Source organism: Emydura macquarii, unplaced genomic scaffold (genome assembly GCF_026122565.2).
Source record: "Emydura macquarii macquarii isolate MOO-44397 ecotype Brisbane River unplaced genomic scaffold, CSIRO-AGI_Emac_v2 contig_2457, whole genome shotgun sequence".
NCBI lineage: Eukaryota > Metazoa > Chordata > Testudines > Chelidae > Emydura > Emydura macquarii.
This window is the reverse complement of record NW_027132594.1, coordinates 1,520,517-1,546,344: the sequence shown is the minus strand read 5'-3', so window position 1 is coordinate 1,546,344 and position 25,828 is coordinate 1,520,517. Positions and strand designations below refer to the sequence as shown.

General features: G+C 39.5%; 1 protein-coding gene across 1 annotated transcript in view; it reads right to left on the bottom strand.

Annotated features, from left to right (window-relative positions):
- The window catches only part of EIF2AK2 (eukaryotic translation initiation factor 2 alpha kinase 2), a 35,970-nt gene extending 11,279 nt beyond the window's left edge, over positions 1-24,691 (bottom strand). Inside the window, 10 exon segments of the mRNA XM_067562672.1 lie at positions 4,993-5,112; positions 7,302-7,391; positions 7,556-7,590; positions 9,115-9,211; positions 10,150-10,232; positions 11,533-11,659; positions 14,967-15,166; positions 19,440-19,560; positions 20,907-21,039; positions 24,067-24,691. Of these exon segments, the coding sequence (XP_067418773.1) occupies positions 4,993-5,112; positions 7,302-7,391; positions 7,556-7,590; positions 9,115-9,211; positions 10,150-10,232; positions 11,533-11,659; positions 14,967-15,166; positions 19,440-19,560; positions 20,907-21,028 (995 nt within the window). The 5' untranslated portion in view covers positions 21,029-21,039; positions 24,067-24,691.
- Positions 24,692-25,828: the final 1,137 nt, after the last annotated feature.

The following is a 25,828-nucleotide window of genomic DNA, read 5'->3' as shown; positions in this document are numbered from 1 at the left end:
AAAAGGGGAAGGCTGATTTCCCCCACCCCATGTATAGTAATCTTAGTTGTTACTGAAAAGTATAGGGAGTACAAACATTTTCAGTCACAAATGTGGTATTCAAAGTAACTCTGTCCCTTTAAGTGTTCTATAAATCTGTTAGTCTGCTGCTGACAAGTTTTATAAAAGCAGTAACCAAAGTTTTTTTTTTTTATTTTTTGCAGATTCATAGATTCCCAGCAAGCAGAGACCACTATGATCACCTAGTTCCATCTCCTGTATAACATAGGTCATAGAACTTCCCCAAGATAATTCCTGTTTGAATGAAATCATAGCTTTTAGAAAAAACATCAAATCTTGATTTAAAGATTACCGGTGACTAAGACTCCACCATGGTCCTCGGTAAATTCTTCCAATAGTAAATGTTCCTCTCTGTTAAAAATGTACACCTCATTTCCAGTCTGAATTGGTCTATCTTCAGCTTTGGATCTTGTTATAATCTTTATCTGCTAGACTGAAGAGCCCTTTATTGATACATTTCTGTTCCCATGTAGCTCTCTGTCTCTGTCTCCCTCTCTCTAAGGCATGTTCTCCAACCCTTCAATCATTCTCATGGCTCTTCTCTAAGCCCTCTGCAATTCATCAACGTTGTTCTTGAATTGTGGACTTGAGAACTGGACACAATAGTATAGCAGCCGTTGTACCACTGCCAAATTGCAATACACTGTACTTCAAAACAACACCCTGTAACCCCCATATTCACCACTTTTATATGGTTATGATTTATTTTGTACCAAGTATGCCGCCTTGAGGTATCATTTGAAAACTCAAGAGCTACTGAACTTTATTATCCTGTTAAAATGTGTATCATCACTGTATATGGAGTAATGAGATCTTTGCTACAGGTTTGTTCCTGAAACATATTGTGAGTCTGGGAAACACCCACAGACTATCCCCTCAGAGGTAACCAAAGAACTATCAACAAAGGACTTGCATGTCATCCCCAGAGATGGCTCAAGCCTCAGGTACACAAAAGGTGTGAGCAACAATTCACCTGAGACATTTCGAATCTCAAGTATACCACAGATTCACTGTCTGCATCCAGCGGGGGAGGCGGGCAGCGGAGGGGAGGGAGGAGAGGGGAGATTAGGAGAAGAAGTGTTTCTCAAGGAGAGGAGAAGGAGGGTATAACATAAGAGACAATGGCTTCTTCATGACTTCTTTTAACAGCCAGCTAATGAGCCAGTAAAGGTTAAACAATCAAGCTGGGTGACTTGGAAGCAACCCTGAAGGACAGATCAAAAGGGTATTGTCTTAAATAAACAGGGCCAATCCTTGTAGATAGTTATCAAAGCCATGTTAAGTAGACTCAAATCTTTAGCATAGTCCTGGATTGTTAGAAAATCAAGAGTAGATGCTAAGTGTATTTTTCTGTGTTTACCTATATGTTGTTGGAAGTCTAACAATGTGATCTGGTTAGCTTGTAGATGCTAATCTTGTTCCTGTCTCATAATGCTTCATTACTGTATTCTGTTGATTCAGAGATCAAAAGGGGATATCATCATTTAGATAGGACTTGTGATGTAATGTTATTGTCCTAATCTCTCCTCAAGACTTGTAATTTCACATAGAAAACCACCTGTGAACTATCTTGATAGTCTGAATCGTGAATAGCCTTATGTGAATGAATGCAACTAGCTCACCTGTGTATGCAGGAAATAGAAGATTAACTTCAAAACAACAATCTGCACTGCTTATTCTTCATCGAGGGGATGTCCTGGTGTGGCAACTGCTGTGAGGAGGCTTATCAGTTTGCTAGAGAACTATAAAGAAAGCTTCAGGCCTTTATCATCTCAGGTCTGCTTAAACTTTGAGAGAGAAAGTTTAAGTCATAAGTCGGAGATCTTCCAAATAATGATTTTTGAATAACCTGGAAAATGCACGGAAAGACAGACTCTGCTCCTAGACTGCCCATTGGATAATAACTCTTCAGATTGATTCCAGAAAGACTTTTACAAATCAGCAGCCTCACCATCTCTGCTATGAAACTGACCTAAGGACTTTACGTATGAATATTGATCTTTTAACCACAGCAAATCTCTTCCTTCTTTTTCCTTTTATTATTAAACTTTTAGTCTTTTAGTTACTAAAGGACTGGCATCTGCATGATCATTGGGTAAAATCTCAGACTCGTATTATTGATCTAGGGATCAGCGTTCAGTCCTTTGGGTCTGGTGAACCTCACATATGGTGAATCAGTTTTCAATAACCTCTCATTATATTAGACTTGGCTATCTAAATGGGGACCAAGGGCTGGAATGCTTAAAGGGGACTGAATTTGGCTTCTTGGTAACCAGTGTGGTATTACAGAATCTGTTTTGTTACCAGCTTGGTGAATCTAATTGTAGAATAAGCCACCAATCTGGGGGACAGTTTGCCCTATTCCTTGCAGCGTACCCTGAGCACAGCATTCTCACTGTGGCCCATCCAAGCATCCGGTCACACCTCTATCCTCTCACATCTCTACTGAAACAAGATTGCTTGAAAGAACTTGGGAAATGGATCCCAGGCTGGGAATTCAGCCTGTGTATTAAGAACTGAACTGCCTGCAACATCCACAGGGCTGAGAGAAGCCGCTTGCTTCTAATTTTACTTAGAAGTTTAGGATTAACTTGCAATTTTATCTTTTATTTCTTTTAGTAAGCAATTAGGACTTCTATGCCTATACCACTTATAATCAGTTAAAATCTTTCTTTCTATAGTTAATAAACTTGTTTAATGTTTAGATAAAACAGTGCGGTTGACTGAAGTGTGAGGAATCTACTCAGGCTAAAGGCTAGTGCATATCCATTACCCTTTGATGGAATAGCAGACTAATTAACAAGCTCTCACTTAACAGTGTAAGAGGCACATTTCTGGGGTGCAAGGCTGGGACTGAGGTATATGCGGGTGTTGCCCTTTATCTGTTCCTGAATGGCTGGCGAAGCATGGAACTTTGCTGGGTGTGACTTTCACATACTAATGGCTGTGTGAGAGCAAAGCCTGGAGGGGCTACTTTTCACTAGCAGAACAGTGTGAGAAGTATTCTCAGCTGGAGAGTTAAGGAGGCACAGCAATTCCACAGTCCAGGGGGATGTCACACAAACACAGAGCTAAAAGGACTGCTCTACTCCTACTTGACAGTCCCGTTTATGCTTCCAAAGATCACATTCACCCTTTTGGCCACTTCATTATCTTGCCCAGGACCAATGTCAGTGCCTACGATAACCTGGTCACCTAATTTTCTCTTTTTAAATATTGGTAGAACATTAACAGAGAGAGAGCACGCACATAAGCTAACAAATCCTGTTTCCTAGGCTGTGCTGGACTATAATTCTAGTGCACAGAAAAGCAAACCGCAAAAGATAGCACACTGATTTCAGCTCCACAGAAAAACAGAGAAATGAACACATCTATCAGACAGACTGGATAATACTGTGTGACAAAGTGTTAAATGATTGCCAGCTTTTGCCACAGCATACATCAATGGCTTGATCTTACAAGAAATTGAATGTGAACATAATTCATATAAAAGAAAAGAAAAGCTTGCAGCTGTTGCCTTATCAAGACTGGGAGGTCCTTGAGGTGTATACAAGAGCTCTGAACTGTTCCCTGCTACACCAATCTTGCACTGGGGGTATGACGCTGAGCCAGCAACAGTTAAGCAACCAGCAGGCTGGTTGAACTAAAAGCAACCTTAAAGACATATTGAAAGAGTACTGAAATGGTAAACAGGGCCATTCCTTATAGATAATTAGCAAAGCCATGTTAAACGGACTCAAGTTCTTCAAATGTAGGCCTGGTATTGTTAGAGAATCAGAAATAGGTACTAATTGAATTCTTCTGTGTTCACCTATATCTTGTTAGAAGATTAACAATGTGATCTAATGAATTTGTAGATGATAAATTTTGGTTGCTGTCTACTGTCTATAATATTTCATTACTATATTCTATTGATTCAGAGATCAAAAGGGAATATAAACATTTAGATGTAACTTGTGGTGTAATATCATTGTCTTTAATCCTCTTTCAAATCTGTAGTAAACTACCTATGAACTGTTTGAATGGTTTTGCCTTATGCTAACAAATGCAACTAATTATTGGTGTGTGCCTATTTACTTCAAAGCAACAATGTACATTATCTGTTCTTCATCCAAGGAATGCTTGCTGTGATCACTTGCTGCCAAGAGGCTTATCAGCTGAGCTACAGCTATAAAGGACTTTCGGCCCTGATCCTTGTTATCTCAGATCTGCTTAAAACTCTGTCGGGAAGTTCAAGTCACAAGACCGAGGTCTACAGGTCTATTCTGGATTAGCCCTGCAATTCTCATGGAAGAATTTGAAGCAACGCTGCCTGCTGAATTGATTCCAGGACTTTTACAAATCAGCAGCCTCACCACCTCTGCTATGAAACTGACCTAAGAAGTTTATTCATATCTGTATATATAATGATCTTTTAACCACAGTAACTCTTTCTTTTTTTAATAAACCTTAGATTTAGTTAATGGGGACTGGCTGTAAGAGTGTCTTTGGGTGAGATCTGAAATATTCATTTACCTGGAGGGTAATGTGTCCTATCTCCTGGAATTGGTAGAACTTTATATATGGTGAATAAGGTTTTAAGTAACTCTCACTATATTAGACTTGGCTGTATGGGTGGGAGCCAAACGCTGGATTGCTTAAAAGGAACTGTAGTTTGGCTTCTTGGTAAACAGTACAGAAGCTGTTTGGTTACTGGCTTGATGAAATCTAATTATAGACTAAACCACCAGCGTTGGGGATCGTCTGCCCTGTTCTTTGCAGTTTGCCCTAATTGAGCAGTCTCAGTGTAGCCCCTCCAGCGACCACAGTCACATATTGTAAAGGAAAATTACTTAAACTTTTAAAAGATTATTACAAACCAAGAATTTAAAACTACAGAAATGGCTTGAGAGCGTCTTTTTAAATAAAAGCAAGCAAATGTATAGTACTTACGTGGTACACTCAACTCGTTTGACAGCATAGTTCTTCTTATCAATCTTTTGTTTTGCTTTGAAAACAGTCCCAAATCCACCGCTGCCAATTACCTCTATCACTTTAAAATCCTCGCAAAATCTTTAAAATAAATAATAATAATAATAATTTTAGCACAATTAGCCCTAACATTAAATTTGGAAGGTATGGGTTTGGTCCTGAAAGTTACATAGTGTCGAGAGACGCTGAGCATCATCTTATAGGAGATACTCAAACCCGTGCAGGGTCAGGCACAAGTCTGAAGCATTTAAGAAAGTGAAAACCTAATTCAAGAGAAAGAATTGGGATAGTGTATTTTTGCATGGAATTACAGAATGCTATACATAATGGGCCAGATACTCAGTTGGAAAATCAGCTCCTTTTGAATTCAGTAGAGTTACGCTGATTTTCACCAGCTGAGGATATGGACCAATAACCCAAACTGTAATGGCAACCTAACAGCCAGGGGAATATACAGGTTGGCCTTAACGTATCCATCTTCTATACAGATGACTCAGAATGCTTTCAGACAAACCAAGTTATAAGGGGACCTGATGTTACACATGTAACAGGAACTCTAATACATACATTAAATTGGTTGACGCCCAGAGAAATCACTGCAACATACTGCTAAGTTTCAGAAGTGTAAAAATTTTATTTTTGCCAATACCAAGTAAGCACAAACATCTTTCAAAGCAGCCTTGAAATTAATTTTAAAACATCAAATTTAAGAAGTGTCCTATTTCCATACAGAATTCCCCAAGCTGTGTCTCAGTCCATATAATGTCAGTTTCCACAGGAATCTGTTGATTACACATGCTATCCAACAATTTTTCCACTGAACCTGGATCTCACAATATTAAGCTCTTTCCTCATCACTTGTTTTTTGATTTGAGGAATTTGTAAATGAAGCTTCATTATAGCATCAGTCTTCTTACATAAGAACAGCCCAAAGCAGCACAAGCCTTCTATTACTTGGGGTGGTTGTGGGCCTACACCCAAAGAAGAACCAGTACTCTCCTTATTAATACAAGAACTCTTGCATTCACAAGAACCTTATCCTTGTCTCTCAAACTTAGTAAATGCACAGCCAAAGTTCATCCATCTCTCCATTCAGATTAGGCATTCATGAAATCATCTGGTATGTGCCTTACACATACACAAGGATTTTTCTTCCACACTTAAGGCCAAGTAGTTCATAGTCCCATTTGAACAACACAAATTGTAGCTCAGCTTCACTAACCTCCCAGAATGCTGCATACAATGGGCACTTTTCTGGCTCTCAGTAATTCTATTCAGTTATTCAGAATAGTATAATACTAAATAAAGAGCATTCAACCACTTTAGTAGAATGTTGTGTTTTGCCCACAACGGTCATCACATACACACCGGTCTCCACAGTCTCGATCTGCTGTTTCAGATTACAATATGGGATGTAAAGCTATTCCGATTTGCCACCAAATGCAATGTATTGTAACTGCAAGTTATTATTTCCCTTAGCATTGATTTCATGGAATTTTCAAACCCTTTGAACTCCTCTCCCCATCTTCACTGTTTAATACATGATCTTTCTCTAGGCTTCCACATCAGGAAGCCCAAGGTATTCTACCATGGAAAAACGATGCACTGTCTTGTGACAGAAAGGACAATCTAATGAACGATGTTAGGGAGGGTATGCTACATTAGAATAGCAACTCTTGAGTTTACATCTTTGGCAAGTTTCCTTTTAGGAGAGTTATAGATGCCATTTTATCATGTCAGTAAAACAGGGCTCCTATGCGCTTGTTATCGACTGTATTTCCACATATCAATCTACTCGATGGGCCACTGCCTCCAGACTCTTGTAAAGCAGCTTCCCTCCTTCAATTTCAACCTCTTAGAAGCATTTAGCAGCCAAAACAAATGATTAGAGGCATTCCTACTCTATTTTATATGATTATATTTACATTTGGAATTTCCATAAGAACAGAAGCTATTTACCCATTTTCTTTGAAAAATCACTTTTATTACAACATTTGTAGCAGCACCCATTTGAGGGATAGAGAAAAAACCAAAAACATTCTACAGACATGCACACATACCAGATACAAAAAATGTTTTACACCTCTAATTTTTATTATAGGAAATACCTCTACCTTAGCCACACAGAGCCATTTGCATACGTTTGTAAATGCAATTCTGCCCCCCCTTTTTGGTTTTGCAATAAACATGCAAAACTTTTAGCCAGGGAAGTCTAGCCCATTGCATCATTGCAATAACTATACACATCTTACTTAAAATCTCTCTCTCACCTTTCATCCTTAGTGTAAATATTTTCTTCTTTCTCTTCCTTGACCTGCTGACCTGAGAACTTGGGTGCCAATTTAGCTGACATCTCTCTTCTTAGGAAAAAAAAAAGAAAATTTACAATAAAACCTTGTAATATATGAATAGAACACAGAAATTTACCTGGAAATATTTTTGGTGTCATGTTTTAGTCAAGTATCAAAGGGTTTGCAATATTAATTTCAGGATATATTTATTTAAAAGCAAAGTAAGTATGTACCTCTTAGGTTTCACAGCAGAATTTTTGGGAGTTGCCTACATCAAAAAAGAAAAAAAACTTAAATATATTCACTGTTTTTATGATGACAATGATTATTATATGGATTAGGATGTGGTTATCAGCTGTCCAAAGCCATACTTAGACTTAAGTTTACATCTTTGGCAAGTTTCCTTTTAGGAGAGTTATAGATGCCATTTTATCATGTCAGTAAAACAGGGCTCCTATGCGCTTGTTATTGACGGTATTTCCACATATCAATCTACTCGATGGGCCACTGCCTCCAGACTCTTGCTCACCTGTTTGAGGTCAACCCTCAGTTTAAATTCCTCATGAAACTTGTTTATTACTAGAGCTGTGTGAATAATGGATTTCTCAGTTTGCTGGCAATCTCGAAAAAAATGCTTTGGGTCAAACCCAAAAATAATTTTTTCAAACTTTTTGGTGAATCGAAGTTGGGAAAAATTCATTTTGGATCAAACAAAACATTCTGTTCACTCCAAAATTAAAAACATTTCTGTTTCAAGCATATTTTAAAAATATTTTAAAAGGTAAAGGAAATTTCAAAATAAACAGTTGTTTTGAACTGAAAAACATTTAATTTAAAAAGTGATGAAAGAAGGTTTCAAATTTTCAGAATAAATATCGTTTTTACACCAAACCATTCAGCAAAATTGACACAAATTCCAGAAACGTTTCAGCAGAGCCAAATCTACACTTTTTGCCGAAAGAAGTTTTGGCCAAAAAATGTCCCCCAACTCTAAGTATGACATCTTGATTCTTATCAACATGCATCAATGACATTCAAAGTACAAGCACAGGTCCAGCATCAGCTTCCATGGAGCCTGTTTAAGCCAGCAGCAAATCTAAACTATTGTACGTTTAGTGAGAATGATGGTAAAAAGATAATGAACATTTTTAACAACATTCATATATATTTTGTAACGATAACCATAGTGGGTGAGAAGAAAATTGATGCTGCACTATCTTCTGAAACTCCCCTAGCTCTGGCTCCAAAAGGCTGCAGGAGGAAGCAGTTCTTAACTCTTGTGATAAAATAAAGAGAGTGAAGCAAGGAGAGAAAATTAGGCTCCAGTTTCTTTGTAGTTTTAGGCACCAATCCAGCATCATCACCCACACAAGCAAATTGCTGAACCTGGGTGTTGTCCCCATGAAGACAGTGACACAGCAATCCACCTGTGCAGATCACAGTGCAGAAGTGAAACCATATATATTTACTTCTGGGAGAAGTTCACGGTAAACAAGCAGCTAGCGTGAAGCAGAGACTTCCTATAGTGTACTCCAAATAGTTTATCCCACTCAAGAGATGAACTTCTACACTCTGCACTAGGGCCCCATTCCAGCAAAGTATTTGAGGACATACTAACTTCAAAAATTAGATGTGGACATTAGCAGCCTCAAGCATCCAATTTTACCAATGTGCAACTTGAATATTTTGGGGATAGTAGGTCTATTATCCCACATCTTCATTAAAAGTAAACAGGAGTAAAAAAGGACAATCTAAAATTTAACAAAGAGGAAAAAAGGTTTTCATACTGTACCCGAGAAGATGAAGAATCTTCACCTACTTTCATGTCATTCATTTTATTTACCAAGCTCCCATTTGAATTCATATATTTAGATTCAGAATCAGTACTGCTATAAAGGGAAAAAATGGATTTAAATATTTCTCCTTAAAACAATTATTGAATCAAAACTACAATTCTTGACACAACAGAAAAAGGATTACATTAATTAACACAAAACTTCACTTGTCACAATTCTTGTGATTCAATTATATTTTATAATAAAATACGTATTTCTATAATGGATTTCATCTATTACGTCAATATGATTTATAAATGTTAATCAAGTATTCTCACTATGGTAAGGTAAAGTACAGAAATAATTTTAATGCAGTGAGGCTACCACTGGTACAAAACATAGCAGCTCTTTAACACTCACAGTGCATTAATGAAAGTATAGTGGTGATACCAGAGCCAAATTAACCACCAAGCACAACTGGCTGGTGCCAAAGGGTTCCAGAAGTGACTGGAAAATTTCTCACCATAATTCTTTCTTCTAGCAACTTCTCTCTTCATTCTCCATGAATAGGTTGTGACTCTTTGGATTCACACCTCTTTTGATTAACGGAGAATGAAGAGAGAAGCAGTACAGCAGAAATTATAATGCAGTGCACAGAAATTACTGAAAAGAACTGATATATATTCAACAAAGCAGTGTCTTCATACGAAAATGACTACAGAAAACGTCACTGGAGTGATACTCTTCTTTTCACATCCAAACAGAAATGCTTCTAAAATAATTACTGATGCTGAACAAGAAAGCATTCAGGATAGCCATCAAATCTGTGTATCATAAAGTATATTACAAAAAATATAAAAATACTAAATGCAATTGCACAATTAAACTGTATTCTTGGTCTGTAGATAAAGAAACAGCAGTTTAAAATACAAATTATTAATTCACAAGTGAAAAGACAGCAACAGATTTAGCTTAAAATGCTGTCAACTAGTTCTTAAATCATAAGCAAATGCATTCCATTAAAAGTCACAATATTAACGGTTCCAACTTACTTTGCAGATGACCCGACTGACATTTCACTGGACTTACTAAGTACGTTATTTGCAGAACTGGCAACAGCCGCGTGTGCCCCTTCCTGTACATATAAAAAAAATACCCTATACTTATCAGTCAAAGCTTTGCTACTACAAATGATAACATTCTACAATGACAAAACCAATGGGTGTCAAAAAAAAGTTACTGGAACTACATTAAACACTAAAGCCCCAGCTAAGGAAGGCACTTACGCACATGCTTATCTTTAAGGCACTGGCCCCACTGAAGTGGGAACTTTTCCATTAACTTAATTATGGCCAGGATTTTGCCCCAGTATTTAAATCTTTACTTTTGCTGCCATTTAATTGCAGGTGTGGAAAAGGATGTCGAGTTTTGTAAATACCTTATGACCAGATCTTGACCACAAATCCAGCAGATATTTATAGCACATGCCCTCATTTGCAGGAGTAACAAGAGATGCAAGGATGAGGCCCCATTAAAGATTGGGACAAAAACAGTAACAGTTAGCCAAGGGCAAAATGTTCAGAGCGGATAACTGTACGGGCAATTTTGTATCTGCAAAAACAGATGTGTATGCAGAAACAGGCTACTGCATACATTAACAAGGTAACTGGGCATCTAATTAACCCATCTGTCACAAATATAGTAACCACGCATGCAAAGTGACAAGCATGAAAAGTTTGTGTTAAAAATTTAGAGTTGGCTGAAAATGTAGTCCTAAGTAACCACTGAGTTCTTGCCTTTCTCCATCCCTTTGTTTTCACTTAGTAAGAGACACTGAAGTTTTAAATTAAAAGCAAAAAATGTCTTGCCTTATATAACATTTAGGCATGTGTAAGAGATGCTCGGCACCCATGACATCCATTGAATTCCACTAACATTGCAGAATCAGGTCTCATATGATTACAGAAAATTATGATTATGCAAATTAAACACATCCAACACAAGTGCAGAGAACTGCGCAACAAAAAACTGTACAGTAATTGTATGGCAGCACTGTACCATGCTTGAGAGAATTCCATTTCAGTATATTAGTTAAGTTTCCTTTTTAAGAGAATTGTATTGAAATATTTTTTCATAAATTCTTTTGTCATATGCATGTGTCTTTAACCGAATGATAACTCACAGGACCATATACTGAAAAATGCAATTAGAGACACGGAGGTTGGTTGGTTGTTTTCTTAAGATAAGCTATTGACTATATAAACACTCTGAATTTTAGCTACCATGCAGTGGAGCATAACTAACAAATCTATGGGGAAAGATTATGTCTTCCTCCAACTGAAACAAGACCTGTTTTTAATTAAATTATGATAGAACTTGATTCAAAGATTAACCAGAAATGAAGCTTCTCTCTTTAAACTACATGTAATACATACCCTTGAAATGTCTTGAGGTATTAACTGCTCATATGCACTTTTTGAAGCAGCCTGTTTTGCAGCTTTCTTATCATTTCCAGTGCCTTCACCATAAATATTATCACCAATTTTACAGACAAAAGAAAATCTATAAGAATAATAAAGAATAAAACAATATCCATAAATCCTGTATGACAAATCCTAATTGTAACAATTTTGAATACTAATGATATGTAGTAACAATTCTAGGAAGAACAGAGTTTTCAATATTCTTCTGTACATTTATGTTTTCAAATATAATTTTGGTTGTCTAACTTGAGGTGCCTTAAAAGGGTCTGATTTTCAGAAGGTAGGTGCTTAGCATTTTCTGAAGATCTAGCCCCATAAAGCATCTTAAATAAGGCACCCAAAACCACTAGTCATTTAAAAATCCTGAAAGTAAATTTTAAGACTAGTTCCCTGTGAAGGTACTTTTTATATTTAAAACTGTAATAGCAACTTAGCCTAGAGTAGTATGTTATTTAAGAGGGAGAGAGGGAGAGGCTGATTAAAGTATATTCTATAGAATAAAACATTTACGATGAGAACTTCAAAGTCCGTGTTTGATTTACCAGGACAGACTCTGTGAAAAGATTTAACAGAATTAAACAAGAGTAACAGTATTTTTTAAATTATAACTAAAGTAAGCAAGTTGACCTTTAAAGGGGCACTGAAGCCAGGTTGAAAGCTGCCAATTTAAAAAGCATGTCAAACATAAAGCACTTCTCACCTTGAATAAACTACTAAATGTATTTTATTTAAAAATACTTCTACGGCAAGTCATTTTGCTAGAAAAAGAACATGGATTTGTGTCAGGGTAATAAAAATAATAAAGGCAGTTTGGAAACAGATTCCAAACTAAGGCACTGATCTTGAAAACGCCCATGTACATGCTTAACATTAAATACAAGTAGTCCCATTGACTTTCACACACGTATTTGCAGGATCAGGGCATATCTCACCATGTTCATGCTACTGTTTTATGATTCTATTTTTAATTGTTTCAGCGAAATTTACCTGGTATTGAATTAAGGCTCTTTCATTTGAAATTCCTGTATTACCCTACCACATTTTCAAAAAGATAGGCACAACATTCATACCTCCAGTACAATAGTTAATTTTAATGCACTACATTTTTTGTTAGCAGCTCAGACACGTCATTCTTTAATTCATTCAGAACTGTTGGATGTATACCATCTGGTATTGATGTTTTTTAAATTCATTGATTTGTTTCACTACCTCTTTTGATGCCCCAGTCTATTAGCAGGTCTTTATTATCTGAAAATAATAGGTATCTCCCCATCATCCTCTGCAGTGAAAACCAAGGATATGTATTCACAGCAATAAAAGGTCTTTTTATACTGAGTTAACTATCTCCGTATATACTATATTAAAGGAAACAAAGCAGTTTTTATCTCACTGTAACTAGTTCCCCAAGGGGATTTACCTCGATTAGCTACATCAAGATAAAAACTACAGTGCCTTTTTCCATTAGAAAATTACAGTAAGATGGCTATGGTGATGTAAATATATAAAGTGAGACAATCTCCAACCCAAAAAGCTGACAAGCTGGTCCCAATCCTGTACATATGTACTTTCACTCACATGAGTAGTTCCCACTGAAGTCAATGGAGCTACTCATGCAACTATTTGACTTTGCATAAGCATTTGCCAATTAGAGACAAGATGTGACATGTAGATAAACACAATAGAATCTGAGGAAGGCTCTGAAGTTGGATGTTTACATAATATATTCAATTTGGAGGCTTCAGATATTTGTTTCTTCTTATTTTTTTAAATAGTCTAAGCGAGTAAGAGACATGGTCACTTTATTGGACTTGGTTATCTCTGATCTCCATCAGTGTTGTGCACTCAGCATTCTTTCCCTTATCAGAAGGCTGGTAAGCATAACCCATCTAGTATATTTGAAATCTTACAACTTGGAATGTGTATCACTACAGATTCTCCTGCATGGTCCTCTCTGCACATACATTTCTTTTATCTCATTCGATTCTATCAACGCTTTTGTGTATAAAGCTACTCATCTACTTCTCCAATCTATCTTGGCCTTCCTGTAGTTAATAACCAGGTATAATCTACTGAAGATTCACATTTTGAAAACAATTTGAAAATTTTGTAAATTAATCTTATAATTAGTCTAAATAACCCTGTATTCTTATAACTTTTACCTGTCTTTCCCATTTCCTCTTTTGTATACTACACCCACTTATTATGACTAATCTCAATTATACTTTGAGCTCTTTGACATGGGGGCTGTTTTCTACTGAATGCACAGTGCCTTGAACAATGGGACAATGGTCATAAAAGAGTGACCTCCGGATACTTCGGTAATACAAATAATAAGTTATGCCATCATTGTTTTATCATTCTATCATGTTTCAGTATTGTCTTTGTGATGGGGTATCTGTGCTTCATTCCTGGATGAAGCACAAAGGGATAAACTTGTGCAATGGGCTGAGAAAATAAACCTACCCCTTAAGGGTAACCAGAGTCACCAAGACTTGGAAGCACGAGCTGAGAGTTAAGGTCTGATCGGAGATGACGCAGCCTTAATTAGAGAAGGCACAAAAAAGCAGAAAAAAAAACCAAAAGTTTTGCTGTCTTCTATCCTAGGAAGCTACTGAAATCAAGCCCCAACCGGGAAGCAAGGTGAAACTGAGGAATCAGCTGGCTGATTTTTTTTCAGAAGTATACCTGTGCCCAGATACTAGCTAGCCACAACAAAAACTATTTGCTAAGGCTGCCTTTGGACAAGGCTGAAAGCAGCCATCCTGTATTTGCTTTTGTTTCATTGTACCTTTGACTGAAGGAAGCCTAACCATGCTGATATTTCCATTTGGAAAGGGCAGAATAATAAGTAGTTTATCCTCTTCTGGCTGAGGCTGGAGAAAGCAGAGACTACAGCATATTATTTTCCTTTGCCTCTTGGGATCTGCTTCAAACTGGTAGTATCCCTAAACTCCACAAGTCAGTAGTGGTCCTATTATGTCAAGGTCTTCTCTCTTTAGTGTAAAAAAAAATTTTATGGCTTCCTTTAAGCACTGTTTTGCTTCTTATAATGTAAAAATAGCCGTATTTTCTCCTTTGAAGATCACGTTTTAGCACTTGGCAATTGATCCAGCTCTCTATGAATGCAATAATAACTCTCGGTGACTTCAGTGGTAACAGGTTTAGGCCCTTGGTTTATAGTACTGTTAAGCCAATCAAAAGCAGTAACAGCACAAGAAAATGCCCTTTTGTCAAGTAGGTCACTGAGACAGATCCATTTGATTTTAACAGTAAGTGCATGACTGCAGTTCTGGAGACTCATCTAAAAGCATCCACCTAAAGAAACAACAGAGCGGGCAAATAAAGAGAAGAAGCAGAAAGAAGTAACAACATTAACTACATCTTACATTTTTTTATGGGGGGGTCCAGATTCTTTTAAAGAATAGTCAATAATGATGTCATTTTTAGCTCCATAACTAGCAAGCTTGGAGATATAGTCAAGTGGTTTTATCTCTTCCGCTAAGTCTGATGGCGATGCTAGTGGTGGTGGTGGCGGCGATGGCGAAGGTTGCGGCTCTGGAGTTGGTAGGCACGAAGCCTGTTCAGTCTACAAAGTAAATATATGACATATGCACAGCTTGAAAGGCTTTAAGTTACTACATAGCACAAAAATGAACAGAGTGAGTGTGCTGTTATAACTGCAGGGGTTGTAAATCATTAATCGTTATAGACATTTCACAGTGTTTTAAAAATAAACCACTCCACAATTGCCACTAATGGGGGTGCACTGGCCTTGTAAAGCTGAGAACCATCCTGGACAATTACTAACCCATTTTTGGTTTTGCAAAGAAGTTTATCATCAAGAAATCTGTATAATAAGATTTCAAGATTGTCACCTGTTGGTATGTCACTCTGAAGCCTAGAATCTCTGTTGAATCAGTGTGAAGCAATGGAAACAGCTCGGTTGAGAGCTCTTTTTATTTGGAATACGACCAGGTCCAATCATCACTGGGATTCACCATCTTTTACTATTCAATTTTTAAGTTCTCAACCATTTTATACACAACTTTATGAATCAGACCCCTGTGACAGCACAGGCTTCCAGCTACTAGCAAGCATTGAATGACATTAGGATGCTTAGGTGTCAGACTGAATTCCCTTATTTCTGTCCACCTTTTGTTTAATTCGGAGTTGAGATACACTGCTCCTTGAATTTGTGTATATAAAGACAAGGAGCTATTTAAGTTTGAATCCTGACCAAATTCACATTTGGTGATTGTTTGGTGGTACTGAATTGAGTTGCTGCTCTCAGTAGGGTTCTAGAAGACAGGAATCCATGTCACGTAATAATCACCACCTCCAGCAGCTGTGGACACCTCTCCGCAAAGAGGTTAAAGGCTGAAAGTGCCTGAAGACAAAAGTACTCTTCTCCCACCCCTTAATGAGGTCACTGCAGTTCAAGGATGAGGCAGTGGAAGGGGGATACTTGCAGTGCTGTTGTCAGTACTGCACCTACTGTAGATAAACCTGTTCCAGCATTTTTCCCCCACAAGCAATAGTCATTCACATAAAGCTCTGATTGGAATCCAACTCAGTGTAGGTTTGGCCTAGTGAACATTCTTGTTTTGAGTATGGTTCTTATTCAGTTAGGCTATTTGTTTCCATTACAGGCCTTTCATCCCCATCCCAATTGTTTGGACATCAACTAATGCAGAGTGTGTCTCTGTCTGCAAAGCACCTCCTTTCAGTCATCACATTCATGAGAAGTGCCATGGAGAAAGACACATTAAATACAAGACTGTAAAGTACATATGGGCCTTGCAGAAATATTGCTCACCCCTCTGGAATGCTAGAAGTCAGGAAGAAACTGAAATAATTCAATTCTAAAATGCTGCCTCTGTGTCTCATGGGAGTTGTTGTTCAGGTACCTCATGTTCCCATTCTCCATTATGGGCTAGGCTCCCCAGCTGGACCTCATCTCCCATGATGCACCACAAGTATTTATCTGCCATGACGAACTGCTCCCCCTCACCAAAAAGGAATACTATGGTTCATCATGAGAGATGCAGTTCTGATCAGGGATCCCAGCCTACACAAAAGAACGGGAGCATAAGACATCCAAACTCCAACTCCCATGAGGCACCACAGTGGCATTTCAGAATTGAAATATTTCAATTTTTGGCAAAACCCATAAGATTTTCCTCGGCAACGAGGAGAACCAACCAAAACAAGATAGATTTCCACCAGCTCTGCTTGGCAGCTCCATAAAACAAACAGTCTTCACCATTCAACTCCTTAACCCCAGTCATGCTTATTGAACAATAAATGTAATGTAGTTCAATAATGTGAAATACTGAGTATTGCAAAAAAACACAAATGCCGTGTGTGTATACACACACACACACACACACACACACACACACACACTGTCTGGATCAGGGAACATTTATATTACTATTTAACATCAATATTTCAAAATTACAATAACTCGTATGGGATAGAGCATTTCAGGTACCATTAGAAAGGTTATAATTTGCTAAGTGTGATATTATATGTACATGTCATATTTGTATTGTAAGTTATGGATATGTTTGATATACCCATATTTCAGTTTGTGCTGTGTTTCTGGGTGTCACCCCAGACTGGATGGCAGCAGCAATAAGCCTGCTTCATAGCCCATTAAGGGAATTCAAAGCTACATCTTCTGAGTCACCGGACTTGCCCAGGTGACCCCGGACTCCATCTTGGTTCTGTGAATTTCCACAAGCTGCATGGCAAAGGGACATAAAAGGCAGCTGCTCCATCCCATGTTGTCTTCATTCTTGTTTCCTACCTCTGGATCAATTCGTATGCAACTGAAACTGTGAAACAAAGGACTGAGACCCATACAGGTACTGGATGTATTCCAGAGGGACTGTATAAGTCTCCAAACTCCACAATTCTACTGAGAATCTGATATATATGGACTTTACAGGCATTTATATGTTTCTCTTATTATTTATTTCTTTCCTTTTATGATAAACCTTAGTTACTAAAGGATTGGCTGACAGCGTGGTATTTTGGGTAAGATCCAAACTTATATTGGTCTGGTAACGTGACTGACCATTTTGGGTCAGAACATTCTGGTCAGAGGAATAGAGTTTTAATAACGTATCTCTTTACTGGACCTAGTTGCTGACTGGGAGCTTGAGTCTGAAATGCAGTAAAGGGAGCCATGTAGCTTTTTGATAACCAGTGTGGAGGATCAGAAGCACTGTTCGTGACTGGTTGGTGAATTTACTGCAGTATTAGCCACCAGTCTGAGAGAATCGGCTCTCCTTTTGCCCTGACCTTAGCATTTTCAGTTGGCTACCCTAGTCACGGAAGGGTCACAATATATAAATTAGCAGGACTACCACATAAAATGGTTAATTATCCTGTTCTGTACAACAGTGCATTCAGGTCAGGGCACTACATCTCAAAAGGGAGAATTCAGTTAGGTCTGACAAAATGCCTCTCATATTCTATTGACATTAGAAAAAACCCAGTGTAACTTGCTAGGTAGATTAAATATGCTTTGCATAAAGCATTTAAAATTTGGCATTCTGGATTCACTTGTGTCCTCCACGTGTAATTTGGTGCTTGGAAAATATTTGGCACTACCTTTTGGATCGGACTTTGGCTCAGATTTCTCATCTAAAAATCAGTGGTTGAGAAATACTGTAGTCCCTTCGCCTGATCTGTGTCTTGATGAACCTATGTGAGACTATCAGTGAAAAAAATGTAATTGGAGATTTTGACTTGAAAATGTATGCCAAGAAATTGGGACTGTAGGATCACAACTCCTTCTTATAGCCTATTTTCCTGGAAGCACTTTCATTCTGCAACGTATGATCGGATGATTATGCTCCTGGGTAATGTTTATTCAACATCTTTCAGAAGACTCTTGTTGGGAGATGCCTATATGTTAGACGTCAGGGTTTTTTTTAAAAGTATACTTTTATTTTCCTTTCCAGTGATACCTCAATTTAACAGATTGTATTTAGCAACAATTTATACTTTTCACTTTCCCACCCATTGTTTAGTTTCAGAACTATAGGTTTTTCTAAACTATAATGTGGACGCTGAATTTTTTTAACTTTCATGACTGATGTGAATATTTTTTCCAAAAACAACTCTAAAGAACCAAAAAAAAAAAAAAAAAAAAAAAAAGAATTAAAGGTCTAGAAAACTCTCTAATGGAATGTTACAGAAGGACATTCTTTTCCAACAGAGGAATCTATAACGGATCCACTTCATCTGGACAAAGACATCTTTTTACAAATAGAAAAGAGGATGTTATAAAAAGAGCAGGAGCAGGGATGAGGTCCTGCTAGTCATTCAGGGCAGAACAAGTACTAATGAGTCCTATGTGAAGGTTTTGCTTCCAAGTACCAAGAAAAATATTCCCAAAAATATCCCAAACCAAAACACACACACTCAAGAGCATAATAACTTGATCTGAAGGTAGAAATGAAAGTAGAATTCAAGGGAGAATACCCTCCTAACCTTTTTCTTGAAAGTTGGATTAATTTTTTTTGATGTTTCTAGAGATGAGTGTCACATTTATGACCAATACTATACTGAAGGCTTGTGATACCTGGTCACATTGTAAGGCTTTTTAGTCCCACAAACCAGGACCAGAAGTTTTTAGTTTTGGCTTTCCCATGTAGTAGAATTGCCATGCTTAAGTATGTTCTACGCTAGACAGACACCCATCACTCAGGCAGTTTAGAGATCATCTGAATTGTCTCTACCATGATTCAGGGGCTACAGATAACCCATGAAAAAAACACTTCTAACCCAACCAAAAGAATGATAGTTTATCATATACTTTTAAACAAAATATGTTGTTTACTTACTTGATCCTCCGGTGCTATGGTATTCCATGCTGCTTTTGCTGCCTCTTCTTTTGCCTCTTTCTTGTTTTTACCTGTAGCTTGAGAATACTCTTTCTGACTTATTATAACCATGACTGTGAACCTGCAATAAATCAAAGTGTTCACTGAACACAGCTGAATTTTGGTATATGCCTAAGGACCCTATCAAGATCCCATTGTTTGTTTATCTTTAGAGCACTATTAAATGCTATGCAAGTATTCAGGTGTTTATCATCTTCCAAACTTAGTAATTCTTTGGAAGCATCAAGTGTTCCTATAAATATTATCTTCCCTCCTCCCCAATCACATGTTCATATTTATAATATTTGTGTTATAACATTTCTAAACACTGAGCAGCTTTACAAAAGCATTGAAGAGTACATTAAGAGAGTGATGGATAAGCTTGAATCTGTTAATACATGCCCAGGACTGAGAGGGGCCTAAAACCAGGATGTTCTTCACTGCTGCAAATTGTGGGAAAAGAGGAGGATAGGCCTCCCTTGGTTCCATAAACACAATTACATCCACCCTTGGGCTACCACTGCATCATTATTTTACTAAGTACCAACAGCGGATGCGATGCTATACAAGACTATAAAGGTAGTCCCTTCACAAAAATCCTATAGTCTTGTAAAACAGAAGATCAGATGCACTGAGAGACTTAGAAATGATTTCAGAGTATATATTTTTGCTATTCCAATTTCACACACTATTGCTCTGATGAAATATTAGGATTGAGAAAGAATATGATGCGGGTTAGTGCTGGTTGTCATTACAGAAGTTAATCTTTAAGGGGGTTCTCACTGAGAAGAGCGGACGAGCAAGACATGATTAGTTTTGCTAGTTATTCCACACACAGGGGACAACGTGGGGGAAAAAAAAAACTACCGGGGGGGGGGGGGGAGGGGGGGGGGGCCGCCTTGAGGCACTTTTGGCCAATTCCTTATAGGCTCCTAATGTTAATATGCATGTTCTAAGACTTTACATCCACAGTACACCATTATATACAAACTGCTCACAAAAAGATCTACTAACTAGATTTAGTATTTTTAAATCTGCAAGTGCAGCAGAAATTCAAAGACAATATTATATTATAACTCCAATATGTAAGCTCTTACCTAGATTTTAACTTCTTTTTGATGTGTGTACGTGCATGTGCAGTGCTTAGCTCAGTGGGACCCTGATCCTTGATCGCAGCCTATAAGCACTACCACAATAATAAATACTCTTTCCTGCTACCTGACAACAGCTCATCCCACCCACCCACACACACACACACACACACACACAAAGTTATATTCCTACTCACCAACATCTAGGGTCTACTGCAAGGACCAGTTACAAGCTATAACCACTTAAGCACTGCAGCAGTGGTTACACAGCACTTTACACATTAATTCTCACATTAACGTAAGTCATAGTATTTATTGGCATGCACTGTGAACTTACACACGATCATGAGCAGGGCCTTCCACTTTGACGTCCTTATACTCAAGTAGTAAGTTATTCTTTTGACAATATTCATGAAGTCTTTCCTTGTATAACTGTGGCTTAGCAGGACAGCCTGCCATTTCGGTACAACCTATGAGGAGAAAGAAATTTTGACAAAGAATTCTTGTATTTTCAGTGTTTGTGTCTGCATTAGGGAATAAAAACACGAACAAAGATAGCAGCCCATATTGTGCAAGGGCACTGGAGCAAAGTAAGGAAATATTTAATAATACAGAGAACCACTAGATGTGCTTTGCCAGAAAACATTTACTGTATGTGAGATTCGTTCATCTTGGTAATAATAGTAGAACCTAGCTGCTTTCAGTTTGTTCTGCTCAAAGCAGGGGCCATATTTTCAAAGTATTTGGAATGTCTAGTACAAACTAACCGTATTCGGGCACTAACGTAATATAAACGTATTTATTAATTAAATCTGCTCCTGCAGCTTCAAGAATATGAAATTGTCAATACGTTAAAGCAGATTGTTACTTTGCAGTAAAACAGGAGAGTGGCTGACTTGCAAACATTTCTTGACAACATCAGTTATTCCAATGCAAACTAATTTAGAGATCTGAATTGAGGTAATCCTACTTTGGGAAATGTATCATCAGGAAGGTTTTGGGGTTTCTTTTAAAACAAAAGTAAAGAAGCAAGTGGTTCTTCAAAGTTGAAAAGCCAGCAAAACAATTAACAAAAAGTGTAGTGTGTGTTTATTATTTGTTTGTTTGTTTGTTAAAAGGAGATTGAGGTAAAACTAAAGCATGATTTCTATGCTGGAAGCTAGGCATTTCTTCTGAGGACTTTTGCCAATGCAACTAAAAAACAGATACAAAATCTATAGAATTCTCATTTTTGTTAGCCAAGAATCAATTTAGTCAACTTTTATCATTACCCAGCTCTGTAAACAAGGCAGCAGAATTCACACACACATGTGCCTTCAACAGAATCAGGAGGGTTGCCGATGCCGTTTCTGCAAACAGAAATGAAACAGACTCTTCCAGGGCAAGGCCAGTCAGTGAGAGAAGAGTATAAACAAATCCTGACAAAATCTGATCGAAGAGGCACTATGGCCTGAAAACCAAGAAGGAAACTTGAGACAGTAACTCTTCAGATTAATAATTAATACAGGAGAATGAATAGAACTGAGCACCTAGGCCCAGATCCTTATATCCTAATTCCTATTGATTTCAATGGAAGTTCGGTGCCTAAATATCTTTTAGAATCTGGACCCTAATGTACAAACAGAGGAAGAGATATAGAACTGCACTAAAAATAGAAAAGGAAGTAACCATCCTTAAAACTAAAGTTCAGTTAAAAGCCTATGATTTTAGAAAGGAAAATTGAAAACTTTGGAAGACCAATAATCTGAGGCTACTAAGAATAGCAACAGGGAAAAATCATAACCCAACTCTTTTGATTACTTATAGTTAACTTGTTTTAGTATTTTATTTATTTCCTTTCTGACACAAAGGTAAGGTAGCATTTTGATAGTTAAGACTGAGCTGAGACTGAGTTCCTTAGCCCACTCGTAGACACTTAATGGAGGAAAAAATGAGAAGTAGAAATAATTCCCTGAAAGGTCTGTAAATTGTAAGGTGCTGAGGTGAACAGTAGTGTAGCCATCACAAAGATATTTCAGTTTAAAAACTGCAAATGTTGAATAGTGTCTCACCCAGTCCGCACCCCCTTTATTAATAATATAAGAAAGTTTTCAACCTCCTCATTTGAGCACCAGTCCACTAATGCCTTGTTCCTGTTTTTATCAGAAATTAAAGTTTTCAGGTTAACTGAAAACAAAGATGTCAACTCCAAGTTTCCTCCAAGTTGTCACAAATGAGACAACTGTGTGTGTATGCAAAGTTGCTGACAGGCCCATAAGAAGGGCTGTAAAGGAAGAGCTGGAGGAAGTCACCATCCTTAAAAACAGCCACTTAGATGCTGAGGGTAGGATGCAGGAGTGAGCCAGAATGTGAAAGCCAATGAGACTTGTGGGGGAAGAGAGTTAATTGAGGTCAGGGGGCCATTAGGACACAATGGGCGCTTTTGGCATTAATGCAATTGCATCCCCAGTAATAGTAACTAGATAAATGACTAATGTGTCTCTCTCTGAATTTCACATCACAGTAATGCAGCAGAGCATGATGGCCCTCCTAAAGAAGTATAAGGATATATCCAAATTATTTTTCTTCCTCCCCACACTCCCTTGTAGCCATGGCTTTGGTTTTTTTAGCATTACTGTATAAACTTCCTGGAACAGTGGGATTTCAAATCCACTGTTGTGATTGGCTGCCTAGTGGTCTGTAGCTCAGAGAGATGGACCATAGCTTAACACCCGCCCTCCCCTCCCCCCGCACCCTTAAGTCAAAAGGAATGATTGCATTCAGTTCTACTTAGAAAACTGCTGACCACCTATACCGAGATTTTTTCTTTGCACCTATAATTCAATCAGAAGTCACTGGTGGCTTCCTAGTAATTCCCATAGTCCCCAGCACTGCTCCTATTTCCTTGGCATGTCCCGCTGCTCAGAGCCACCTTTGCTGCTAAATCTCCTCTCTCTTTTTTTAGTTTCCAGAGACACAAAACAGGAATGCCAATGTTAACACTTCCTTTACAACAGGGCTGCCAGAAGCCCCATTCTTAAATCGCCCATCCCTGGCTGTGCTAGGGGCAAGCTCAGGCCTGTTCCCATTCACACTCTGCATCCGAAGATCCCCGGGAAGCGGAAAATACCCCAAGCGAGTGCACCCACCCACCCCTTGTCCCCAGCCCGCCGTACCCTTGACTCAGAGCGGGGCTGGCACAGGATTGCTCCGGGGGGGCGCTCGGAGGCAGGGTTTAGTGCCCCATATTAGAGCCCGTGACTCTCCAGCGGGGGCCTTAGCAGAACGTGCCCGGGGTCGGGCTGTCCCGTGTCAGCCCAGGAGGGGCGAGCAGCGGGTTAACTGCACGGGCCAACGCCGCGGGGACTAGCCCCCCTTGCAGGAGCCTGCTCCTGGGCTGAGAAAAGACCCAAGGACCGTCGGTCGGTCACGCTGACTCCCCTTCCCCCGTCTCTCCAATGCATCTGCCGCTGCGCTCCCCCCACCGCACCCTCCCGGGCTCGGCCCCTCGCACCCACCTGTCAGCGGGCTGCCAACTCGCAGAAGGTGAGAAACTAGCGCGGAGCGGCCCCTGCTCCTGCACAGCGCGGCTGGGGAGAGCTCCGCGTAGCGCCCGGCTCGGCTCGGCTCGGCGCGCCCGGCTCAGGAGGTTGCAGCTCCCGAAGCCTGTTTCGTTTCCTTGCCGCAGCCCCGCACACACAGCAGCAGCGCTCCGCCCCCGGCTCGGCTCGGCTCGGCGGAATCGAAACCGAAAGGACTAAAGGAGCCGCCGCCACCTGCCTGGCCCGCCTCTTTCTTCGAGACTCCGGGAGCGCAGCCTAGCCAGGGCCGAGGGTGGAGCCAGCTGGGCTGGGGGCGGCCCCCTCCCAAGCACCAAAGGTGCGGGGAACCCCCTCCCCGGCGGGCAACGAAGGGGGGACCCTCCCCCCAGCATCTCCCTGCAGGGAGCCCTGCCAGAGCCCCCATGGCTCAGCTACGAGTCCCCCTTTCACCGAGCAGCCGGGCCCAGGGCTCCTCCGCGGAGAGTAGCGCAGCACGGCAGACACGACACCGCGTCGCTCCCGGGGGCGCCCGTTCAGCCCTGCTCCTTTTGCCCAACACCAGCCCCTGCTCTGAGGCGGCTCAGCTGCTCCTCCTGGCGGGCCCCCCCTGTTCTTCTAGGCCTTTTTCTTCTGAGGCCCAGGTGATTTCCATATTTACACCACCAATCCCCCCCCCCCCCCCCCCCCCCAACCTTGTCCTGCCAGCGGCATTTAATTACAGCCCCGGTGGGGCTAGCCCCATTGCCCCTCTGATATGGGCCCGTCGAGCTAAGTTGCCCTGCTACATGCAGACACCCAAGCAAGGCCCTTTCTTCTTTCCCCTGTTTTTCTCCCTTTAGGGCGGGGGGGGGAACGCTGACAGTAGATAAAGCATGTGGGTTTCAACTGCCCAGGCCTCAAAGAGTTAATACCCAGCCATCCACGAGAGAAGAAATATTATTGGCTTTCTGGAGCCTGCAATGGATTGAGAATCTGACACTATTATAGAGAAAGAAAAAGGTCAGTTCCACAAAAGGGAGCTAGGGTCTTAGAAAAAAAAATGGGGCAACACTAGGATCCACAAAGCCTGAGTTAGGTGCCAAGTTCCTTTATAACAACCGGGGAGAAGGTAATTCACAAAGCCATCAGACTAGGCAGGGAGCCACCTGACCCTGCCCGTGAATATCTAATGAATTCCATCAGTATTAGCCTAATATTTTTCCTGGGGAGCTTTTGGCCACCTAGTGAGTTGGTTGATTACCACAGAGATGTGTTAATACAAGTATCTGACAAATATTAGTGAAATTAAACAATATAGTTGCCATGATTTGACCATACTGATGTTAAGGGGTGAGGGAAGAGGAAGTTGGCTAAAGCCATTAAAACTAGTGAGAAGGAGATGTATTCAGAGTGGAAGGGCACACCAGCCTGGAGCAACAGACTCTTAATGCAAATATTAGTGTGAAATATGCCTCCCCTCTATAGTGTGTGTTTGGGAGATGGATCCCTTGAGATTAAATGTGCCTGTTCTAAAAACCCAACATTTTTACCACATGGGTAGAAAAGATTTATGCACATAATCATATTATTGGCGTTTGGTTATGGAAATGTAGTCCCCCACCTGTTCACTGGCTCAATATGAGGTTGTTCAAGATATGGTAAGTCTGCCTTGTAGCTTTTTACACACTTCTGGGAAACTTAGCCTGAGGTTCCTCTGTATGCTCTGTGTGTCAATGTGTACTCACCTCAGACCCAATCA